General features: G+C 34.0%; 4 protein-coding genes across 9 annotated transcripts in view; 3 read left to right on the top strand and 1 right to left on the bottom strand.

Moving 5' to 3' along the window:
- The first annotated feature begins 2 nt into the window (after positions 1-2).
- LOC135683742 (cell cycle checkpoint protein RAD1) lies at positions 3-5015 on the top strand. The gene is made up of 8 exons (XM_065199090.2): positions 3-134; positions 1095-1250; positions 1585-1679; positions 2076-2190; positions 2608-2730; positions 3119-3183; positions 4482-4626; positions 4876-5015. Exons 1-8 carry the CDS (start codon positions 24-26, stop codon positions 4918-4920), a joined length of 855 nt encoding a protein of 284 aa, XP_065055162.2. The 5' UTR covers positions 3-23; the 3' UTR covers positions 4921-5015.
- On the bottom strand, positions 4875-16912 carry LOC135683741 (glyoxalase domain-containing protein 4). The gene is made up of 9 exons (XM_065199089.2): positions 16722-16912; positions 15822-15871; positions 15481-15601; positions 14666-14810; positions 13943-13993; positions 13286-13365; positions 12607-12807; positions 11818-11904; positions 4875-10366 (listed from the first exon to the last, which is right to left on the bottom strand). The coding sequence occupies exons 1-9, from the start codon at positions 16809-16811 to the stop codon at positions 10310-10312; spliced, it is 882 nt and encodes a 293-aa protein (XP_065055161.1). The 5' UTR covers positions 16812-16912; the 3' UTR covers positions 4875-10309.
- LOC135683743 (transport and Golgi organization 2 homolog) lies at positions 6559-9261 on the top strand. The gene is made up of 5 exons (XM_065199091.2): positions 6559-6706; positions 6863-7192; positions 7631-7778; positions 8493-8597; positions 8940-9261. The coding sequence occupies exons 1-5, from the start codon at positions 6559-6561 to the stop codon at positions 9064-9066; spliced, it is 858 nt and encodes a 285-aa protein (XP_065055163.2). The 3' UTR covers positions 9067-9261.
- Positions 16913-16933: 21 nt separating the features above from the next.
- Positions 16934-24717, top strand: part of LOC135683735 (calcium/calmodulin-dependent protein kinase kinase 1) — a 28897-nt gene continuing 21113 nt past the window's right edge. The window contains exons 1-3 of one of the 6 annotated variants that reach the window (XM_065199080.2): positions 16934-17058; positions 20524-20632; positions 23893-23948. In XM_065199080.2, the coding sequence (XP_065055152.2) occupies positions 20590-20632; positions 23893-23948 (99 nt within the window). In that variant the 5' untranslated portion in view covers positions 16934-17058; positions 20524-20589. The other 5 variants (XM_065199081.2, XM_065199083.2, XM_065199082.2 and 2 more) reach the window with 5 other exon arrangements.

A 24717-nucleotide genomic window follows, 5' to 3' on the forward strand; every position in this document is an offset into this window, starting at 1 on the left:
CATTGCCCGTGCCAGATAGAAGCATGTCTCAAGAATCAGAGGAATCTGACGAAGGTGACAAGTATGTCTTTGTTGCCAGAATGGATAACGCCAGGAATCTTACAAATGTTTTAAAGGCGATTAACTTCAAAGATGTAAGTTTTTAGATATATGCATTTTCATTTTATTATCAACAATTTAAAAAAAATAAATAGTAGATCGTATTCTATTAATATATTTACTATATTACACCAGTTCACTACACTCCCCTCTTATGGTATTATAAAGATATAATCCAGTTTTGATATGCTCATAAGTAAAAATTGAACCAAAAAATGCTGTAAGGCCAATGCTCGTTGGCAATAGAGCAAGGAGATAAACAGTAAACATGCATAAAAATAATGATAATAATAATAATAATAATATCAGATTTATACAGGTTAAATTGGTCAGCAACAACGTGCTGTTATCAGTAAAGGACCTGTCTAAAATATACATGGATTATCGAAATTAAAATTATATACATGATGAAAATGAAATCTTAAAAGTCAAAGGTAAAATTTTGACAAAAAGTCCTAAATCTTCAAATTGAAGTTTTACACTTCATTTTGTTATTAAAAGTCTTTGCTCTTCGAAAGTAAAAGGCCTTTTTGCCTGCTTCCCATTGTGCTTTGGGCAAAACAATATTTTTTGCATTGGCACGAGTACACTGTCTGTGTTTTACTCTAGTGAAGTAGTTTTGAAAGGCGTGTGGCGATGTGCCATTCAAACTTTTGAAAACTTCAAGATGCATGCAGCCATCACATTTATCAATAATATACAAATATTTTGTTACATTTCATCTGTTAGTTAGTCATGAAATAACAACTGTTTTTGACTCTATAAGATGAACAGTAATAAAAGCCAATCAAAACCCAGCTTATCCTTCCCATGTAGTTTAGCTATTAAAATAGAAGCAAGGTTAGCTAAAACATTTACCAATTATTAAGCCACATAAATAAAATTGCACCCCTTTTAAAAATGGACCAATCAAATGGCCAGTCTCTTTATTTCCTCGAAAATTGGTATATTATAATATTATTTGCTAAGTAGAAGCCTGTTTTATACTTTTTCAGGTAGCAAATGTCTTTTTGTCAGAGGATGGTCTAACGATAACAGTGGAAGATAGCAAATATATACAAGCCAGTGCTTTTGTCCAGTCATCTATATTTCAGGAATATTCATTCAAGGATGAAAATGCTGTTTTCACATTAAATCTTAATGTTATGCTAGTAAGTGATTTAAGGTCTCTTTAGAAACACAGATCACTGAATGACTGCAGAATTTGTGCACAAATCTTTTTCTTTTTATATTATGATGGAGCCTCCTTTGTTTGTTGTCATCAAAGCTTGTTCCTTACGTAATCCACAATGTATTTAGAATCTCATTACTGTGTTAGCCTTTCCAGCCTCAATGAAAATTTTTTCATATCATTCATAACATTTGGAGTCAAGCTGGAATTCTTTAGCTCATTTGTATGTTATGGCATTATTCAGTTAAATTATTTCAATTGTGAAATATGAGATGAATTCCATTACTTATAAATATGCATTATATTTAATCAAGGAGTGCTTGAATATATTTGGAAGCAGTAAAGATTCTTGTTCCTTCACTGCCTTGAAGATGTGTTATGGGGGCCACGGGTCACCACTTAAGCTTATGTAAGTATGAGTGTTGAAGCAGTTTGGAGTTTTATTATTGGTATTCCAGTAATAATAATTTTTTTCTATAAAAGACCACTGGAATCATCATAAGAATCTGCTTGTTTGAAGGTGGTTTTATGTCGCTATGTGACTAAATTTTTAAGGCTACATCTTGTTTTATATACATGGCATCATTATCATTATTGAGTTTTTTTGTAATGCAAAATACAGTATAGACTTATTTTGCATTTATCCTTTAAACACTATATGACAACAATTTAGTTATCACACCTAACATATTTAATGCAAACGTAGAAAAACAATGTAGCATGCTGTTCACTTCTCCACGCATATAGAAGCTGGTTTACCAGTTATATTATCTTGGTTTATTTTACCAATTCCATCACATCACAGGCTAGTTGAAGATGCTGGCATTTTGACTGACTGTAGTATAAAGACACAAGAACCTGATGATCTTCTTGAGTTTGATTTTTCTGGTGAAGATGTTGAAAACAAAATTATTATGAAGGTATTTATTCGAATTTTTGTTTCTTAGTCAAGGCATATAATATTGCTAAAATATGTGTTTTGTCAACCTGACAAACAACAGCCAATTCAAGAGGCAGAAAGTCATTGTTCATAGGGGGGGGGGCAAAAGCACTAAAGATATGTTTTAAATGGCAATTTAGTGGAAGCTGGAGGGCTCTTCTGGTCATTTCTGCACATGTTTTTTAAAAAAAAATTCTCAACAATCTGGCTCCAATTCTTTTACTGTTTTTTTTCATTCTGCTATATCTTGCATTTATTTGCTGTATTTACTTCATAAAGAAATCATTGAATTTTGCATTTTCCCACTGAATCATAGGAAATGAATTGTTTGATACTAAAATTTTTTTATCAGGTGTTATCTCAAATGATGTTATTTGCATGTAATATTTTCCCACAGTCTGATGCCCTTAAAGATGCATTTGCAGAGCTAGATATGACAAGTGATTTTATTGAAATACTAATGTCTCCTGATGCACCATATTTCAGAATATCAACTTATGGATATGCTGGCAGTAGTCATGTAAGTTACATTATTTACATTTATTTGTTATTTGATAATTATTGTATTTTTTATCCATTGACTGTTTGGCCATAAGCAGTCTACCAACAAGTTTCTCAACCTTTTTGAGATTGTTAATTGGCTAAAAAAGGAAACAAATAAAGGTTATAACTGCCTCAAAAATGAATTCAGCTGAGGTTGAATGCTATGACATATCACTCTTTTAGCATTTTAGGTTCACCATAAAAACCCAGCTGGGTAGCACTTAAAGCCATATTTAAGCCAAATTTGTTGTTTTGTGTGCTTGATTCTTAATTGAAAGTTGAATGCATTGCTAAATGTAACACTGGTGTTTGCTGTTAGAAATGTACAAAGTTTGTACGTATCTAATCATTGAACTCTTTTTCAGGCTGACTATCCCAAAGATTCAGACCTTGTCGAGGTCTTTGAATGTAACAAAACACAAACTAACAGGTGAAAATTTTGATCTATTGCCTAAACAAAAGGCTTGATTTTTTATAAAAGTTGTTCTTAATGCCACCTATTTTTTTCTGCAAAAATATCCTTGATGTAGCATTGTGTTATCAATTTTTCCCCTTTGACATGGACATGCTGTTTTAATTTTACCTTGTCACTGTTTCAAAAAACTTTGAAAATTCAAAATGCCATTACTTTTTCATTACACTTTTATAATATTTGACTCTAAGTTATTTTTAAAAGTTTCTTCATTTCTTTGTTGTTTACAAAGAAAATAAATTTTAAAATAGTAACAGAAAGCAATTATTTTGAACAGGGACGAAAACAAGTGGTTAATTTTGGGGGTTTTTGGAATGATAAAAATTCCAACTTTACATAAGATGAAGCACTCTTCTTTGATCAAATACTTCTGCTGCTGCTTCTGCAATGTTTTCTGGCTCCTCAGCAGATTTATCATAGCAATTTATGATAAAGAATTAAGGACCTTCACAAACAACTAGCATAGGCTTAGCATACACTCATTTTTATAATAAGTGTTGAGAATTCCTATCACTGAAAGTTCCCTATTTTATATTGAATTAACTACTCGTAATATCTTAAAAAATTCCCACTTAGATTTTTTCTGATCAAAACAGGGTATTATTTTTTCAAATCTGTAGGCTCAATACTTTTTTTAAAGTTTCCGGCTTTTTTTCTGGAAATTCACCTTCCCTGTTCAAAATAATTCAATTCAACTCCCGTCAAAAAGAAAACAAACGGTGCAATGGTGCAATTTGAGATCCAGTGGAGAAGGGCTTCACAATAGAAAAATATTAGTGGATGGGTCTGCTCCACCCTGTGAATTTTAATAAGATTTAAAATGTTTACATTTAAAATCCCGAATTCCTAAAATATAAAATTCACAAGTTTTGTCTTAAGAAAATAAGTCCAAGTAAACAGTAATGGATTTTCCAAACTTTAAGGGGGCATCGCGCCCCTACGCCTCCTGTTATTTAGGTGCCTGATTATGAATAATGAATACGTTTACCAATGAATACGAAATTAAAAGCTAAAAAATCAATGACAACATGGCAAGTTTCTTTATTTTTGTCACAGAAATTATTTCATTTTTTTAACTGCAATTGTTTTAGATTTTAGAAGTGTCTTGTGCTAAGATTCTTACAAACTGGTTTTTTTTAAAAAGTTTTTTGACGTAAGGATCTTAGAAATTATGATTTAATTATTGATTCAGTCATTTAATTACTGTCGAGTTTGTAGGGTATTGTTCAATGGCTGTTGTGATTCATTTTCTTCAGATACAAAACAACGCTGTTGAAACCATCGACAAAGGCACTTAGCTTGTCAACTAAAATTTCTATTCGGATGGATAAACGTGGTTTTTTGTCCATGCAGTACATGATCGTGACTGATGACAGGCAGATCTGTTTTGTCGAATTTTTGGTATGTTGTAAATTCTTATTAAAAAATGGTTTTCCTTTAAGGGTAGTTCCAAAGAATTTCTTGTTGTATTTTATAATTATATAGCCAAAGGATTGTAAAAACATTGTTTGGCTTTGCTGACAACAAATGTGGAACAAAATACTGAAAATACTTTAAGACAGACCTCGATAAATATGAAATAGTCATTAGTGTTTACTATATGTTTCGTATTATTAAGGGAAATGAGAGTTTGTCTTTTTTCATCAATAGTGTTGTCCAGATGAAGATGTCGGCGAAGAAGTTGCTGATGAATGAGGTCATATTTTCCTCTCTGTTAAATGAAGCAAAGTCTTTTACAAGCACGAAGAGAATGCAGGTTGATTTCATTTGGTCATTGAAAATACTAAGAAGTGAATGGACTTCATTGTAATTTGAAAGATGCCAGCAACTTCGTTGTTTGTCCTCCCAGTCCTGAAAATGAAAAGGAACTCAAATGCTGTTCCAAACGCATTCAAAACTGCTTATATGGTTTTGATCGCTTTTTTCTTCGTTGCAGAAGTGCATCCACTTTTTACGAACTCATGCACCCGCGTTATGAGGGTTATTTTGTCGTTTTAAACCAGATTTGGACCCTCAAAGAATCTCTTTTTGTTAATTAGTTTTAAAAACGTTCGTTTATTGGAAGTTTTTCATTACAGCGTCTATTCAATGCAGGTACTTTTCGTATACTTTCTATAGCTGATTAACAAAGAATCCTGGCGAACCCTTGCTAATCAGCTATATAGGCTTCACTCTATTGAGAGGATCAAACAAGATCTCTAGCACAAAGGAGATCGATAAACTTTCATTTAGATTTTCTCGAGATTTAAAATTGTAAATAAAACACTGCGTTATTTCTTTTGTAAATATTACTTGATGTGCATTTCTAATTGATCGTTTAAAATTTGGAGTCAAATAGATTTATATTTACCAGAACATGTGTATAATCATTATAGATCAGTTTGCTCAAGAACAGGTCGCTAAAAAACGGACCCATTTTTCGTTCAGCTATCTCGTGTACTGAGGATTTAGAATCTCCTGAACAGCGACGAAGTGCAGGGGGGGGGGGGCTATTTAGGCAGATATTTGCCTACCATTAATGCGATTAACATTTTATCATATTTAGACAGGATTTTTTCTTTTAAATCTTGAAATATTACAAATGGTTAATCTAGAGAGTTAGTTAATCATCCGAAAGTTCTAAATTGGCCAACCAGACCCAGTTTGTTTCCAAAAAACGGTTTGTAAACTTGTCACAGTTTGCAAGCTAATGGATGAGACACCAATCTCTTTGGTCGGTGCTTGATTGTAACCAAGTTGGTATGCTCAGCCACGCTTCAGCTGGAATTTTATAAATCTGCCCAAAGTTTTTTAGAACGCTAGAAATTTTAGATGTTAGAAAGACTAATGCTAGGAAGTCCACCATATTTGCCAGCCTGAATATGTAACTTAAATTTTGTAACCGAAAACTATGAAGGAAAATAGTTTAGGTCAGCAATTTTTCTTCATATTACATTTGAGTGCTGTCGTCGTTTTGCGGTTTTCGTACCTATCAACTAGCAATCTACTATCTACTATAGGACAGCAATATCCGCATAATTTTCCCGCAAAATGAAAACGAGGTTTTGTGGCCTAGCAAAGGTAAAAGGGCAGCTCTTGCCAGACTGGAAACTTTGCTGCGCGCCCGCAATATATTGCCCGCGCACACATTTGCGCGCTTTTGCATATTGGCCGCGCAAAATCCCCTAGATCCCTTGACAATAGGATTTAACATTATTAACAATAAAAATAACTAAGAGTGCATGATTTCAGGCGCGCAGTCTCAAATTTTCAAAATAAACTTGCCCGCGCAAGAAGCAAAGTTTCCAGTCTGGAGCTCTTGTAAGCCAGTATTGGTTAATTGCCAACTTTGATATGTGCATAGTATTCCTGCAATTCTTGAAGAGCCCTAACCTGCAAAAATCAAAATATTGGCTCATTCTTGCAGCAAACCGAGATGAATTTTTTCATCGTCCGTCTAAACCTGCAGATTTCTGGGAAAACCAAGAACACGTGATTGGAGGTGAGACGTTGTTGCCCTGCTAGCAGATAATTTAAATTTACCCGGCAAAAATGTACCTTTATGTTTTTTGCTTAGTGATTTGAAAATCAAAGATTCCGTATAGGGGACTTCTAGTCCTGTTGTTCGTGACTGATGACGATTCTTCTCCATCACTAGGACAGGATCTTACGAAAGGGAAAGAGGGTGGCACATGGCTTGGAATGTCAAGGAATGGCAAAGTTGGTATGTTAACGAATTATCGGAGCAAGGCAGATTATTTGCAGGAAAATGCCAGCGGAGTACTAAAACCAAGAGGACAAATTGTGGTCAATTATCTCACAGAGAATCGGCACCCACAATCATATGTGCATGAATTAATGGCTTCTGAGAAAGAATACTCCCCCTACAACATTTTACTAGGGAACTTTACAAAGAATTCTGGATTCAATTTCTATTATGGATCAAATGCAGTTAAGATGACCGAGAAGGATTTTGAACTGGAGCCAGGTATCTAACTCCATTTGTGGATATCAAATTATCAACATAACTTGTTTTAGGGTTTTGTAGATTTTGGGAGGTTGTAGACAGTTCTTGTTCAGGACCATGCCCTCCTTTGTTTTTCCCAAAACAGCTTTCCACAAAAGCTTTTGTTTTAAATCTAAATATCAAAGCTTTTCATTCAATATCCAATTATTTTAAAATTATGATGATAATTCCTGAAAATAATTTTTTGGCTTTTCTGTTTTTAGTATGAGCATGATTGCAAAATTGTTTCAAGAGAGATAGTAGAGAGGAGAAAAACTACAACATTGAAGCACACTTTTCTAGTTGTTATAAAGTGACACTTCCAATTAAGAAAAAAAGTGACATTTTCAGGGTCACTTTTAAGGACATTTCCAGATAAGTGCATTTCATTTTCAGCAAATAATTCTATAATTTTCATAGGTGTTCATGGATTAAGTAATGCAGAACTGAATTGTTCTTGGACGAAAGTTCAGAAGGGCAAAAGGAAATTTGAAGAAATTGTTAGCAATGATTTTGAAAAAGAGGAGCTTATACAAAAACTGCTTGAGTTGATGGAAAATGGTGAAATGTAAGTTGTTTACGAAGAAACTGCAGCAAACTTCAAAGCCAGTGAAATAAATCAAATAGAATGGATTTTTAAGAAAGTAATTATATCCTGCTCTGGAATACAGAGAATCATTAAAGGCAGTATGTCATGCCAGTCATTAGTTTTTTGAAACAGTGAGTTTTCATTTCGTAACAAAAGATGTCTTTTACTTGCTATTGATCAGTTATATAACTTGTCACGCTTCTCTAATTTTGAGGACCCTTGAAATTCAACAATCAATTGCTAATGAACAGCGCGACACACTGCCTTTAAAAGCACCAAGTTATGATGATATGTGTACCTAATACTTGTCACAATATTTGGTGGGCCTAAGATTTTTTCAAATGTAATTACCTTGTGGTAAATTTTGTCAAGGGGAAGTTGTAAACAGTTTTGGCCAAAACCACATGAAACTATAGTGATCACACCAAATGTGAAGGACCCCCTACAGGGGATGCCTATTTAGCATGACAGACTGCCTGGTGACTTAGGCAATGACAGATATTTGCCAGATCGAAATTTGGAAGACTACACTGGCTTTAAATGCAGTTTTTCTGGAAAAGAAATATTTTGCTCCCAGTAATTTGAAGTGTTTTCTAGTCAATCAAGACAATACAAAACATAATTGTAATGGTTGTAGGGCTTTCCCAAAAAATACCTCGCATCAGTGGATCTTTTATTTTTTTTCATATATAGAAATTACCCAGATCATGGTGGATCAGACCTGCATCTGGATGAAGAAATAGCAGTGCCACTCAGTGCTATATTTGTTTCTGTACCCAAGACTATGTATGGCACAAGGTGTAAAGGCTTTAGAATTTATCAAATTGCATTTAATTTGGTACTTGTACCATCATCATCCCATCATCATTCCTAGTTCAATTTACAATGGATTTTGTCTCTATCTACCAGGGCTAACCTCACACCCCCATGTTAACTCTAATTCTACCAAAGACTATCAGCAGTCTTTTTTCTTAATCTCATTCTGTTCACATCTGCTTTCACTCAGTATATCTCAATGCATTTTCCTAGGTCTCACGGCATGCCTTTTTGTCTTCTTCAAGATTCTCAAGTGCTTGATCACCTTCCATGACTCTTTTTTATCTACCTAAACCACCAAAACATTTATATTTTATGTTTCAGGACAATAACCATCATTTTGGTTGATAATGAGAATCAAGTTACATTTCTTGAAAAAACAATGATGGATGCAATGAACATTTCCAATCCCAAATGGCAAACAAAGAGTTATGAATTTACTTTAAGTTAAGTTTATTCTTATTAGTGGCTTATATCTCAATGTAATTATTTCATTTGATAAAGAATAAAACAAACAATAAAGTTTTGAGGCAGGCTGAATAAAAGATTTCAACAGAAAGTAAATCTGGTTAATACAATTGAATATTTTATCCTTTTAATATTGAATAACTATGTTTTTAAAATGCTAAAATCAATTTTTTTATTCCATCTGTATCTGATCTGGATTAGAGCCTGCATATTGAAACTCTAGATTAAAATTTCCAAACTTAGCTACACCATAATTGCTGCATAAGCCCTAGTGCAAGTGCAAGATAAAACAGTATATAAAATTGCACAATGCTTCTGGCGTTGATGGTTATTCCTCATGTTTTAAGCCTACAAAACATCACAATTTCAAATTTTGGGGGGCAAGCCTATTGTTTTTATAAGATGATGTCACAATTTCCTATTGCTTTGAAACAAAAGATCATAGCCCTCCAAAGTATTGGGGGTTGGGGGTGGGTGACTGCCCCCCTCACCCCTCATATTTCTGCCAATGATAGCTAAGCTGTTGTAAAATTCAGAAGTAGGAGTTCAATTTGATTTCCCACCCATTATTCAATGTTTTATCAACCTCTATTATTCTGAAAAGCTTCTTTCTGTACCAGCCAATTTAACTTTTGTTACATTTTATCCTACAACAAGTTTGACTTTCTCACGACAGCCACAGATCTACATTCAATCATTCCATACACTGTTACCCTCAATAAAATAATAACATATTTTGAATTCATAACAGAGATACAGAGATGAAATTCAAGGACATAATAATTATTATAAGGAATTCTCCATAGTTTGGAATGACAGAACCACCAAGTTACTCTTTATATAAATCTCTGATAATTAGAGGATTCCTAGTGCATGTTTTTTGATAAAACATGTTATTTGCATGCAATACCAAGTGCTGTTAGTATTTAGCAGCAAATTTGAAAACCCTTCTATATATAAGGGCTATCAAATGTTTAAGCTTTATACAAAAGGCCACAAAGTTTGTTTGTAAAAGATACCTTTACAAAGAAGAGTCATGTATAGATGACATTGAAAAGTTAAAATGGTATGAATTTGAATTAAATAAGGAGCCAAATGCTTCTAAGAAACATTGGGATTAATTATTTATCTTTCATTTTGTGAAATGTCCATGATATCAATTTTAGTTTCCTTAGAAAAAGCAAAAAAGTCAGCTAGATAACAAATGGTATGCAAATTTTTGTATTTTACTGTCCTGTTTTTTTCTTGGCAAACCACTCATCACTTTTGTCTTTCTCGATGGCCTGTTGATTGATACAAAAAATATAAAAATATTGATTGAGAATTATTTTCTATTGGTTAATAACGGCATATGACAAGATTATTAACACTGTAACCAGGCCTGGCCTTTTGAGGCGAGCGATAGCTTGCGCTCGTCTTCACGCTCCCCTTGCAACTTGAGGTGAGCTGTGCATTGCTCTCCTAAACAGAACATGAAGGAAAAAAGCTCCCCTAATATTTTCATTCATTTGCCCTTTTCTTATTCAAAGAACCTTTAAAAACTTACAAAGGGTAATTTTTTTCTAACAGCAATTTATCCCATCATTGGATATTTTGCAATTAATTGTTTGCCTATCAGGTGGTTTTTGTTGTGGTGGTCAAAAACTTCAGTCTATTTGGCAAATTATAGTGGAGCAAAAGGTACGTTTGTAGAGCTTAGAACCTTTCAATCTTATTAAAACAGACATATTCTTGGTAGGAAAGTCGAAGAAATTGCTGAGAATTGTGGATTGGGGAATAGAATAAAACGGCAGGTCCCTTCCAGCATTAGAAACAAAACTCTACCTCAAATAGAACAGCCTACTCGGTCTTGCAGATAAAAAACTACGACTAAAACTTGCAATTCCATTATTGAGCAGCATTTACTGGAAAACCCAGATTGTGGGAAAAACTATAACAGCGACATTTTTCAGACTGGCAAAGCCTGATCATTGTTGCATCTAGAAGTTTATGAATGTATCTACTAAATAAATATGACAAAATGCTTTTGTGTAGACAACAGAATGAGTTCGTTTTCATCTTAGGACTCCATTGGTAACATTTTCAATAGGAAAGCGGCATTGATTGGGCAACCCCAACAGTCATGTGCTTGCGTTTTCTAATTGGCTTATTTCGATCCACAACTAGGTCTTTTCCTAGCGTAGAGTTTTCTGTTTAATACTCTGAAGAGTGCTAGACAAATAACTTAAGTTTGTTTCAAAATTTGCTTTTCCAAGCCATTTTTGAATTCTGTACAACAAAAAGATTGTTATGCAAGAGAATTGTTATTTGTGTTGTGTAAGCTTTATATGGAACTGAAAGAGTCCATTTGTTAAATCATTCAAGTAAAAGAGCACCTGAGCCACAGTTAAAGCAAATATAAATTGAAAGAAGTAATACAGCATACTCCTTGATTTAAAGGCTATGTAAAGGTAATTGATAGATACTAAAGGGGCTTAAGCCATCTGTCGATTGCATTCTATGCATTACTGATTTAGCTTGCCTCAGCAAATGAGAGGAGCGATTCACAGCTCATCTACAAAAATACACAAGGCCAGGCTGTAATTCCTGCAAATTTGATTCAAATTACTCCACTCATTTACCAGCAATATGGTCTCATAATATTATTTTTCATGGAGTTTTAAGCCCTCAGATAAAAACCACCAAAATAAGGCAACTAAACAATAACGTAAATGTAACAATATTGAATACACACCTCATTGATTAAATGATCTCCTGCTGGGTCTGGCTGAGACAGCTCTCTGAATGCTTCATCTCCAACAAAGCAGATTTCATGTCCATCCTATGATGCAAGTATGTCTTTTAGTGTCTTTAAGTATGTCTTTAACAACGTGAAGTGCAACAAACAACTTGTCTCCCCTCAAGAATTAATATTTCTTGGTTGCCCACTTCATGGTTTTTTGTTACTGAAAAACTATCAAGAAAACAATTTTGATTTCTTTCACCTGTTGTGTGCCTGCACCTAACTCGCTCAGGAAATTTTTGATAATGAAAGTCCACTTTCCCATAAATATGTTTTTCCAACTCTCATCTCATTTGACAATTTTTTCCTTTAAGTATGGTCTATATTCCTACACATAAAAACTTTCTCAGACATTAATACCTTTGTAACTATGTTTTCTATGACATTAGAAAGATTTTAAAGAATTCCCAGCCAATATAGCAGACTGCTATTGTGACCTTTTCTTTATTCACACAATATAAACAAAAGGCCTTTTCTAAAATATTCATGCATTCAATTGTTCGGTATTGTTGAAAAGTGAATAAAAAGCCACCATTTTGAACCAGGTGGTGAAATACTTTTGATAGGGTAGTGTTAATTGGAGCCCAATACTCTCATTTAATATGCCTAAAAGCATACCATGTTTCAGAAGTATGTAAGCATAAAATTCTTAGTTTATCCTTTTGTACAGCATCACACGCAATTTTTCAGGGTATTATACTTAACAAGTATATATCCTTAGGCACAAAAATCCAAGCTTACTGGATCAGCCAAAATGACAACTTGTACTGTTGCTTTCCCTGGAGTATCCAAACTCACAAGGGGTGTTAATATGGTGTTTCCACTATCTTTTGCTTTTTGCTCAATTGCTGGAAGGTCTTTGCTGACACAAGAAAAGGCAATTCTGCCAAAGGCTGTAGCATGATCCACTGGTCCTTCAAGTTGAATAAGTTCAAGACTACACTGAAATAAAAATTTCATATCAATAAATCTAATAGGATTGCAAATTGACTGAAGCATATTACATAATCGTTTTCTCAACTGTTAAAATCAAGTGTTTTAATAAATGGTACAAGAAATTGCTAAAAATTCAAACTTAGTGTCTCCTTGACAAAGACTTTCAATTTGCATATGTTCTGACAAGTAGCAAATTTACCATGCCCAAGCTTTGCATTAAATGTGACTCTGCTGATCACACATAGAGAAAGTTGCAAAGTAGAATTACTTGTGGTCAATTATAATTGCTGTCACAACTAAGAGACTATCACAATCAAAAGATCATATGCAAATTGAAAACAGGCATTTTGTTTCTGAAAAGTATATGTTGCAACCTCTCCAAAAAGAATTAATTACATCATCTTTGTGCAATTTTTGCCATGTACAGGAACAACCTACCAATTTTATGGCATAATGACCAGTTAGACTGTAGAATAATGATTACCTGCTGGTCACTAAAATTTAATACAGCATTCTTGTCTGATTTGTTAATAATATTCATTCCCAGGATACCATTCCAGTAATCTGAAAGAACACAATTTAAACAATATTTCTATTATCCAGTGACAGTAACTGAAAACTATAATGCAAAATTCAAGTTGTTGTAACCTATAATGCAAAATTCAAGTTGTTGTAACCTATAATGCAGGAATTCAAGTTTCTACAAAAATTGTAATAACTGTATAAACTGTATAAAGTACAATAAAAAAGCACTTTAAAGCTTGTACAATATGTGAACAAATATAACTTGAGCACCTCTGAAATTCGTTACAAATATTACATGGAAGAATACAGAATTTCTGCTCACTCTTGTAACAATCTCAAAACCATTAGGGTAATGAGAAAAAGGGAGTTGTAGATTTTATTTTTTGTTTAAGGATGTCTCTACCAGAAGTGATTGTATATATTTTCAAGGAAAAAGTGACTTAGAAATTTATGATGAAAAATTATGCTCCTTAGAGATGAGAATGATAAATAGGAGAAGCTTAAAAGCTTTTTTGCCAATACTTCAACTGTCCACATCTATTACTGATACAAGGTGATCTTAAAAAGTGTCTGCATTATTAAACTAACAAATATCAGGTATTAAGAAACTTCATACCAATAGACTTTTGTAGGTTTGAAACACCTAAACTGATCATCTTTACTGGGTCTGTATGGATGAGAAAAATTCAACATGCTATCACTGAACAATTGAAAAATACCTAGTGTGTTTTTTTATTATAGCATTAGCTGTTTAAAGGTGTTCAACACCAATGAAGAAAGAGGACATTTAATATGAAACATCGTATCTATGAAATTACAATTTTGGTATATAGAAGATGATTCTTTGTTACTACTTTGAGTTTCACACTTAATGCAATCATCAGGTAACTGTTGATCACCAGCAACTTTCATACAATATATGAAATAAGACAACAAGATCAGATGGCTGAATTAACTGCTTCTTCTAACAGCATTTTGCACCATTTAGTGCCCAAGAAAACTAAACTAATTTATCATTAAAGAAAATCACTGTTCAACTGGTCTGTCATAAAACACTCAATGTTGTACATGTCATAATATTGCTCAAGGCAGAGCTGTACATGTTGTAAGTGTGTAGAGCTGTACATGCTATGGTGGCTCCAATTGTTTTACATAAGGCATGAAACCCTGTTGCAACCTAGAACCCGCCTGTGCTATGCATCATAGCATGATTTATTACTAACAAGGTAACATCAACAACATGGATTGAAACATTTCTTCTAGATAAGTTAAGACCAGAAAGAGTATTTACTTTTAGAATTTTATCATAAAAATTTTATTTTTAAGGAGGAATGATTACCTGATCCTTCTTTTTCTTTGTTATACACATAAAATTTATATCCATCAGGGGCTTGAAGTAAATACTTGTCATCACCCATTTCAGAAAATTGATATCCAACCTTTTTAGCATTTGGAATGATGTCTGTTGAATAAATACTTAATCCCTGTTGGACATAAAATAAACAATAACTTGTGATCAGGTATTGGTGATCTAGATACACATTCCCTACCAGCAAACTGATGCCTGTACTTTACAAGGACCCTAACCTCGGTATCAAACAATTTTTTTGAAAATACCATCAATAAGGGTAGCTGAGGTGGAAACCCTCGAGGGTAACAGGTGTCAAAAGATTGGATTTGCTTTGCACTGGCCCTTGAGATTTGCTTTGTTACATTTTGAGTTGGTGGATGATGCTAAAAGCAACATACACTTTTTGTTACAATGGCAAAGCATACCTTGGTTACTTGTAAAATCTAATCAAACTATAAAATCCAAGCAACATGGCAAAACTAAGCAGTGAGCAGGCCTGGCCATAAGACCTTTAGCAGGGGAGCATGAAACAGCTTGCCTAGTAACTTCCAGGTGAGCTATTTGTTGATGAACAAGAATAGAAACAAAGGAAAAACTGATTTTAAGGAGTGCTATTTTATTTTTAGATTAGTTTAGGAAAGCAATATGTAGCCTCTCTAGCATTTGAGGAGAGCCTGGAAGAGAGCAAGAGCTATGGCTCTCCTCAAATAACCAGGCCTGAGTGAGCATAAAACCAAGTAAAATATTATACAAAGTAAAAAACATGTAATAATTTGAAGCAAGGTAAATTAGAAATGTGAAACCTGAAAATCATTTCCAACTTTATACTCCTTTATTCCATAGTTGTATGTCAACTCTACTACAAAGTGATCATCCTCAGGGCCATATCCAACCATAGATTTGCTCCATTTTCCATCATATGGCCTTAAACCAGAAAATGTTGAAAACACAAGTTAATAATTTTCCTTTGTCAGATCTATACCAGGAAGATAAATAAAAGTGAAGGATGGCTGTGACATTGTTTTGATTTTGGAGAATTGAAACACAAAGCCTGATTACAAGCCTTTATACTGAGAAGACAAAGCTCAACCTTATAGTTTCTATGTTATTACATATACTTGTGCAATATGATTAAACAGCTTACCCATTGCAAGCTGCTTTGCAACCTTCTTCAAACTCCTCATGTCTCAGAATCTACAAATAGTTAGATCACTTTAATAATTTGAAGAAGCCTCAAGTTGGTAGGTGTTAAAGAGAGGAGCTTTGCTCAGCTGACTTGAGAGGGCGTTTGTTTAAAATGGCATACATAATATTTGAAAAACAACAAAATTTGTACTCAAATAAACCAGATAAAAATGACCTGGCTACAAATTTCTTGAATCAAATAACATGAAACTGAATACAGAAACATTGAATTTTATCAAGAAGCATTGAAAAAATTTGGGAGCAATTAAGCTGCTTCTTTCAAATGATCAAAATCTAACAGCATTACAAAGGCAAGGGTAGTTAAAGGCTTATTCTACTTATGGTAGTAAAAAGAGGGCTTATTAAGGTAAGGAGGTTACTTAAAAACATATTTGAGAGGGGAATCATTTAAGAGGGAGTTTGCTCAAAGGAAAAGCTTAATCAAATATTAAGGTTATCTACTAAGTTTTATCCTAAAATGCAAGATGCAAAAATGACTTGTACCAAGTTTTTAACTGTGTTTGTCAGTAATAATACTTCTTTCAAGTACAAGAAGTAAGCTGTTTATGTTTAAATGCATCAATACAATGAGTTTATCTAAATCAAACATCAACAAAGAACAAATGACTAGGTGTCCGATGTCATGTGACTGGCATAGAGTGTTGTGCTCTATTAATAATATTTAGATCTAATGTAAAAATTACAATTGCAAAATCTTATAAGTAACGAAAAAGAACCTTTCTTTAATTTTAAAATCATAGCCATGTGTGTATAATCTCTGGTCGTTTTGCATACCATACCTCATTGGAATCATTGGTGAGAGGGCAAATTGTGGATCTCAAAATAAAAAATCAGAAACCTTCATTCCGAGGACATTCCTGTAGAAATCTGTAGTAGCTTTCCTGTTAGCAATTTTAAACACAAAATGAAGAGCTCTTTTGGTTGCCATTTTACTGTCAAGATCCCTGTTAATGCAATCAAACACAGGAAGATTTACGTGCTCACGTGAACCTTCTAAAAAACTTGACCACAACAATTCGGGCCCAACAGCCTCATATTCCTTCCGTGTCTCTCTTTCGTGCTGGGTCATGTTTATCATTTTAGTTTCTTTGGTTTCGTGCCAACCGACGTGTTGCTGGAGATTTGTAAATTAGGGACAAAGAGAACTAAATTGATGAAAGCAATTGCTTGTCAACGTAAGAATCATTTTATTCTTTTTCATAGTTAAACACCATAGAAGTTGTTTCGGCTTATCAAACTCGACTGTATTTTGGTTAAAGATATTTGAACTTGCCAGCGGTAATGGCACAATCGATCAATTAAAAAGCTTCGACGTAGATTCGCTGTCCCTCCCACGTTGCCGATGGGGCTAGGATGTTATGGACTACATTTGTCAAAGAGAAACAGAACGTATTTTTAGAGGCTAGTCTGCACTTCGAAACTAGATTTTCTGCCAGGCATCTCAAGTCGACGTGGTTTTCAATGCCAGTCACCCAGTCTTACCACACTGTAAATGCTCAGCCAGATTTGTTGAATTCCATCTTTGGTTTCCATCGCTTCCTTTGCCAGCACGATCGTAGCTCCATTTAAACTAAACTTCAACCTTGTAAGTTGTTTTGTTTGTTGTTCCTTGAAGCTTTACTGCTATATTGTCAAGTGAAAGAGAGAAGCATAGAGACCTGAGTGCAAAAACTGATTAGAAAATAGGAAAGACAGGAAGAGGAGATAACGAAAAACAACGCAATTAAGTTTGATTGTGCTTGTTTTTTATCTTAAGGCCCAATAGTGTATAAATGGTAGGTAGGTAGAACTGAATTATAGAGCATAAGGTGACAAGGAAAGAATATTAAATAGATATATATAAATATATATATGAAGGTTACAGAGTCTTGCAGAGTCTGACATTTTTGGCACTTTCAAACATTTACTCAAGGCTTGAGGACACAGCCCTTTAACTTTTATGAAAATTTTAGGTTTTCAGAGTTTCAAAGCAGCCCTTTGAAGGCTATTAATGTGGTCATTGCTTTATGAATCACTGTTGAATTGCTTTGCTGGGCTCAGGAGGGACCAATTAGAGGACATAATGGTCCATCTGATGTAATTCTCATCCATCTGACTGGCCATCCCCCACCCTTTCCTCGTGGATCTTCCTTTCCAAAAGTCTTTAAAAGTCCTTTAACTATTCTTCTTGTTCTTGAAACTGTTTCAACGTTTGCTTTCTCATTGTAATGGTATTCTCTGTCAATATTGCCACCTAAATCAAAAGCTCCAGTCCATACCAGACTAAAAACTTTGTTGCGTGCCTGCAATATATTGCCCGCACACTCAAATTCTCAAATCCGTGCACTTTTGCATATTGGCCACGCAAAATCCCTTTTTGAATACATTTCACATTATTAACAATACAAATTTCTTAAAAGTGTGTGATTTCAGGCTCGCAGAAACATAGTTTCCAGTCTGGAGTCCATACCTGCAATCAGGCCTCTCCAAGAAAAAAACAACACAGGCTATAAAAGACCCTTGCGGGTTTGGCTACGTGGACTATTTAGCCCTTGCAGAACTGTTTTTAATTTTTTTACATTTGTGTATATACAAAGATAAAAATGCATTACCTTGCCAATTCTTAAAACATTATTTACCTTAAAAAGACATTTAAGTGTGTATTACTACCATTTACTTTTGTATTACCACTCCTTAAAGCCTGGTTTTCACTAGAGTCATAAGGGTCGTAAGGATCGTAAGAGACGTAATTTTAAGATTTTATGACCCTTATGATCAAGTGAAAATACCAAGAATCATAATCGTAAAATAATTAAGCACTTGATGTTATCTCTTAAAATTTTTGACATAAGGATCGAAAAGATCAACAAAATTTTCATTTTTACGATCCTTATGACCAGATGTTCCTTTGTTTTGAGAATTAGGTGACAAAATTTCCAGAATTCCAGTCAAAGGCCGCACACATTGCTCCTTCTTTCTTTGGCCTTAACATGAAACTTTTTCTGTAAACAAAATGGATCTATCTCCCTCGGAAATATCATCTATCATGAAGTTCAGCTGCTTGTAAGACAAGCCTTCGAAAGACTACAAATTGGCAAAACACCTTGCTCAGTTCTTCTTTGGAAAATTTTGCGAAATCCAAAACCCTTTCTTTCCTCATATTTTATTTACTTGCATTTCTTTGATGCCTTCATTTTTGATTAGAATATATACTGCCAGGAACAAACGCAGATTCGTAGCAGCCATGCTGTATCCATGCAGACAAGTGGGGGGGGGGGGGTAGGGGGGGAAGAGCGCCCTTTTCAAATCATAAGAAATCTCACTACTTTTACGATACTTATGATGCTTATGACATTGTGATAACAACAAAGGATTTTTTATTCTTACGACCCTAAAGACATTTTAATGATGGCATTTTCATTTGGATTATAAAAAACATAAGCGACACAGACTTAACAATTATTTTTTTAATGATCGATACAATCCTTATGACTCCAGTGAAAACCAGGCTTAAAAAGAAGAAAGAGGAAAACATAACTTTTTTTGGAATATAGAAAAGTTTTGCTAGGTTTTGCTGGTCAAATGTGGCTTTTTTGGGAATGCCTAGTTTTTATTTTGTGACTTGAACAAAAATTGTTTCGTATTTGACAGCATGGTGTAACGTTATTCACGCTATATGTTATTTCTTTCATGTGAAAACATTTCCTATTCCATTACAAGTTTAAGCAGATAATATATTAGTTTGTTAACATGTGATAGGCACATAGACGTGTAAGATCTCTTTCTCTTTACTTACTGACACCCTGATATTTAGTGGTAAGTAGTACAAACATTGGGGAGCTAAACTGCATGGATTAAATGAGAACACTCTAATTGAAAAACTGTGAAGGCAGAGAAAAGCCCTCGCAAATTTATTCTGCTCAGGGTTTGCATGGGCTATAGCCTGCGTCTCTGGGAAAGGCCTTTCTCCAATGTTTCTAAGAAATTAGTTAGTCTATGATGAAAGCTGTGCTGATGCAAGGAAAACAGGTTGCTTTTGGCCCAGGACTAGATCATGTTATTTCTTTATGTTTGCTGAAAGTAGCTATTTCCCAGGTTTTGTTCTATGCAACTTTAATATTTTGAATGAAAATTTGTTAATGAAAGTTTGTTGAGTTCTATTGAAGTATGGCATATTTTCTTAGAATGAACTTGTCAACATCATTTCAGCTTAGATGTATTGCAGTACAAATTGAGATATGAAGTTTTATTGCATCATTGTTTCTTTTCCATCTTAGTGATTGCATTAGTGATTGCAATTTTGTGATATCATACTTGTTGCATAATTTTGAAAGAACTTTTATGAGCAAAGGATAATGTTTTCCCAGGTTAAAAGACAATTTTTCGCATTTAGTACTTTTTTATATTACAAGAAACATTTACTTTATAAGGCATTTTGGGTCATGTTAACTGCACTGCAAAATGATTTGAAAATTGTTGATTTTGAAATGTTGTTTTGAAGTTATAATTTTTGCAGCTTTTCGGCAAGCTGAATGTATGGCAGGTTATATGCCTAGCAGTTGTTGTCACTGTTGCAAAATGTGTAATTTATATATTTTGTAATATACACAGTAATTCTAAACAGAAATATGCATTATTAATTATATTTTGTTTTCAATTAGATAACTTTACAAAGCCATTTGGATGTGGAAATATGTTTGATGCAGAAAAATATTTAGCAAGGAACAATGTCTGTCAATTTTGGAGACAGACAAGCCACAACATCAAAAGGTTAGTAGAGAAGATTTTTGCAAGCTCTATATACATATATAGGTTCTTGTTTTACTGTCAATCTTTTTTTAATTTAAACAATCAATTTTTGATCAATGCTTTATTTTCTGTAACCTTTTGCATATTTATTGGTTATAATTTTTTTAATAATATTAAATTTGCTCTAATAAACTCTTTTAAGCACATAAAAGGAAAACCAAACAATTAAATTTAGATTTAGTTTGATGCTAAACCTGAGTTTGATTTGAACTTAATCAATCATGGAGTACCTTTTGTTCTGGTTGTTATGTAAAAGCCCTAGGTTAATATCTTGGTTTGAGGCAAAAACCACTAATTTAACTTGGTTTTGCTTTTAACCTAGCAAAATTTTGAAAATATCCTGTTTCAACAAGAATAAATTCATATTCAAAACAAAAACAAAAGACTCACAGAGAAGACATTTCTGCAATTGTAACAAAGCCAAAGTTAACATAGCAACATACAAATTGCTCCTTAAAAAATGTCTAGGGCACTGTACAATATTCTCACTCCATTATAACCCTTGTCGGCAAGCTTAATTTTCTTTCAACAACTTATCAAGCTAGGTAGCCGATAAATCGTTCCCCATTGATAAATTGATAAATGTTAACAACATGTGGACCCATATGTTGACAACATTATACCATTAGCCCTGATGATTTAATTTTCGAATTGGCTTTGTCTTTTGAATAGTGAGGATGAGTTTCTAAGAGTTGAAAATCCATTTTTAAGCTAGTGTTTGCTTTTTAAATGGTTGCTGCAAAATGTAAAGCCTTATCCCCCATTGAATGCTGGAAAATTGTAAAAAAGTATTTTAAGCTCCCAATGTGTTAGATTGATATACTGAGTTGAGCCAGATGCTTTTTCAATATGACTCATGGTAGATTGCTGCACTTGGGTGTTAGTGATTCCAGGCTGATTTCAGTGATCCACACCTATCAGCAAAAATACAAATAACATATGCAAACATCAGTTATGACTTTGTTACAGTTGTAAATCTATAGAAAGGGCAGGCCACTTACCAGAATGACAGAATTTGCAAAGGCATATCATCATCCCTGAAATTTGTTCATTTATTTATTGGATTCTTAAGTGACCAGTTAATTTTCAAGCTAAATTATAATCTTAAATAGTCATACAGATCAACAATTGATGGGGAACAAGATACAAAAAATTGTTGTAACGGTTTTTTTGCAGTAATATGCGAGTGAAAAAGTGTCAAGGCAACCTGTTTCTGCTTGTTGATTGTAGAAAGTGATTTCGTTTTTACGTTGGTATGCTATCCTTTGTGTCAATCATTGAACGATTCATTGATATTCTTCATCCTTCAAAATTGACAAAGATGTGTCGAATGCTTGAAAATGGCTGCCTACTTCCACCTGTTTTCGCGGCAGTAGTCTATTACTGGGCATTGAAAATGGTTTTATTCGATATATCAAAGGCGTAAAACACCTGTTTAGTAAATTGTAATTGAAAGATTAATGGCACCTGTGCGAGTGAATTCTGAAAGGATGACAAACCGATCTAATTAGAGTACACGGGTAGCTTAATTGCGTTTGTCATATACAATGTTTTAGTCCATGTTGATTTAATCGATTCATAATTTTGCTGTACAAGGCCTGTTTAGATATTCTCGGTTAGATAAATCATTCATGAGGCAAACAATGCTTGGATACGCTGTGTTATCTGGAGTATCAGTAATTTGTACATGGTTTGTTGTTGTTTGCTAGACAACAGGGTCAGAGGTCTATCGGCTTAGTTATCAGTTTGTTTGGATTAGACTTCGTTAAGTATGGTTAACATAAAAACTGGATGATAAACGAATTCGAACCCAGGATATTTTGCAAAGAGGGAATTCAAGATGCAATTTGAAGTATGTCGTTTTAATCCTACAAAGATACTGGGTTAAATTGGTCATTCCTGACCGATAAAGCTACTTGGTTTATTGGTTTCAATAGACGGTCCAATGTTTCGTTAAAATGCGGTTTGTCACCCTTACTAGATTCAGTGTCGCTTAACAGTAAGATTATGCGAGATCAAGAAACATTCGAAGACCTGTAATGGTACATGGAATTGGAGCTCTCGTTCATCACAGCGTTAAACCAAATCGTTGTTTCTGTTATTGGCTCTTATTTTTTAGCGTCAACTGATATCCATAGACCATTACTGATGTTATGAATGTGCCTGGAATATATTCGCTGCTCCAGTTTAGTATACATAACAGTAAAATTATGTTTGTGAAGGTTTTGAAGGAACATGTTGATTGATCTTGTTTGGCTGCGACTGAATCTTTGACGCAACTACAAACTTTGAGCCTAAACAAATCTCAATCAAATAAGGTAGACAAACTATTTAGTCCGCGGATTGCTCGTTTTGGCAATGCTCATGTCTTGAAGTCAGTGTAGTTTTATAGCAACATATTTTCAGGCTTCAGGTCAATTTCTATATAGCTTTTTTCAGAATCGATCGTACATATTTACATACTTTGAAGATATATTCCATTGATTATAGCGAAGATATGATTTTACTTCCGTTTGATCACTTTGAATGCAGTTATCGTCAACAACTATTATAAGCTGTTCAGTGGTCTGACTCTCGTTTTTTTCTAGGTAGACACTTTTAAGGGGTAACAGTGCTATTAGAAGATCGATGATTATGATTTATAAGGAAATGTCTGTCCAGTGGCATCTGTTTAGGGCTCTCAAAGTTTTCGAAGCTTTTTGGGTTTTGTTTTGTTTTGTTTTCGCTCATATTTCTCGATGGATAGTCCTGTCCTTGGATCTAGCATAATTCTCGGTAGGCCGGCTAAAGACCCCTGTTTGGGTCCTGGAAATGTTAGGTATTCCACGTGATCAATGAAGTGAAATGTAATCTGTCTCCGCTGCTGAAAGCGGTTTCCAAGAAACCTTTCACCTGCCCGTATTATCTGACATTTTAGTCGAGAGCATCTGGTCTGCTTAGATAACTTTGTCTACTTGTAGAAAATGTCCTTCAAACTCTTTGCATCCGCAATGAAGACACTACTTTTCAGACTGTGTGTATGCTCTGAAGAATTTAACGCTGCTTTCTAAAACCACCTTTTTTAACTAGCAGCTTGACAATTATATTTGCCTATTGTAGCAGTAAAAGATTTTATCTTGATTTGAAGATCTACATAAAGACAGGATTCGCATACTTTTTTTTGGCATATGCATGATGATGTTCGTTTTAGAGACTTTTCTGACAACCTTCTGACATTGCAGGTATCAAAGTTCTCATTGAGAGCAATTGTAATCCAAATCAAACGAAATCTGTAAAGGTGAGCAAACATTATTGTATTTTATTCAAAGTTTGTTTGTCGATATTCAATTAAATTGCAGTTTCGTTTGTATTGACGTATGTTGATTTTCTTTCCATTGCTAACATACCAGATAGATTTTATATGGTGTGTTTTGGGTAGTCAATTTGATTCGAGCTAAGGTAGCCAAGGCTCGAGCTCGGTTTAAGTATTTTTGAAAGCGTGGAGGGAAAGTCAGGACTGTATGCTTGCAAGTATCGTTATGGACTCACGGAAGTAGCAATGCTGGAACGCAGATTTACACAGGGTATTTAGACTATTGAAATCAGCTGTTTTCTACTGGTTCAGATAAATGATATTTCGAAAGATATGTTATCACGACTGTAGTGGCATTGACACGAACTTCACGGTTGCTAGTAAAGCGGTAAAAATAATTTTGGTTCAAAGCTAAAAGGTAAGTTCCTGGTTTGCTTATGCTATCTCTAAATAAATAAAGGAATGAAATAGTGGATAAGTCAAAAAGACAAGATGTTTCAAGTTTAAATCCAAGTTAATATTGAGAATAAGACAATTTTAATTATTGTTTGATTCTGACTAACATATTGCTAGAATATGAAGTGTGACATAAATTCGTCAATATTTTACATTAGTATTAATGCTTGTGTAAGTCAGCAAAAATTAAGAACAAATAAGACTGTTTTCACATACTAGAGCTGTACAGATGAATTTTTCCAACACAGAGTTTTAAAATCACATTGCTATGAAGCATGGCAAGAATTTCCCTTCGCTG

This window comes from Rhopilema esculentum, chromosome 7 (assembly GCF_057945365.1).
Source record: "Rhopilema esculentum isolate cy_ngs chromosome 7, ASM5794536v1, whole genome shotgun sequence".
In the NCBI taxonomy this organism is placed as follows: Eukaryota; Metazoa; Cnidaria; class Scyphozoa; order Rhizostomeae; family Rhizostomatidae; genus Rhopilema; species Rhopilema esculentum.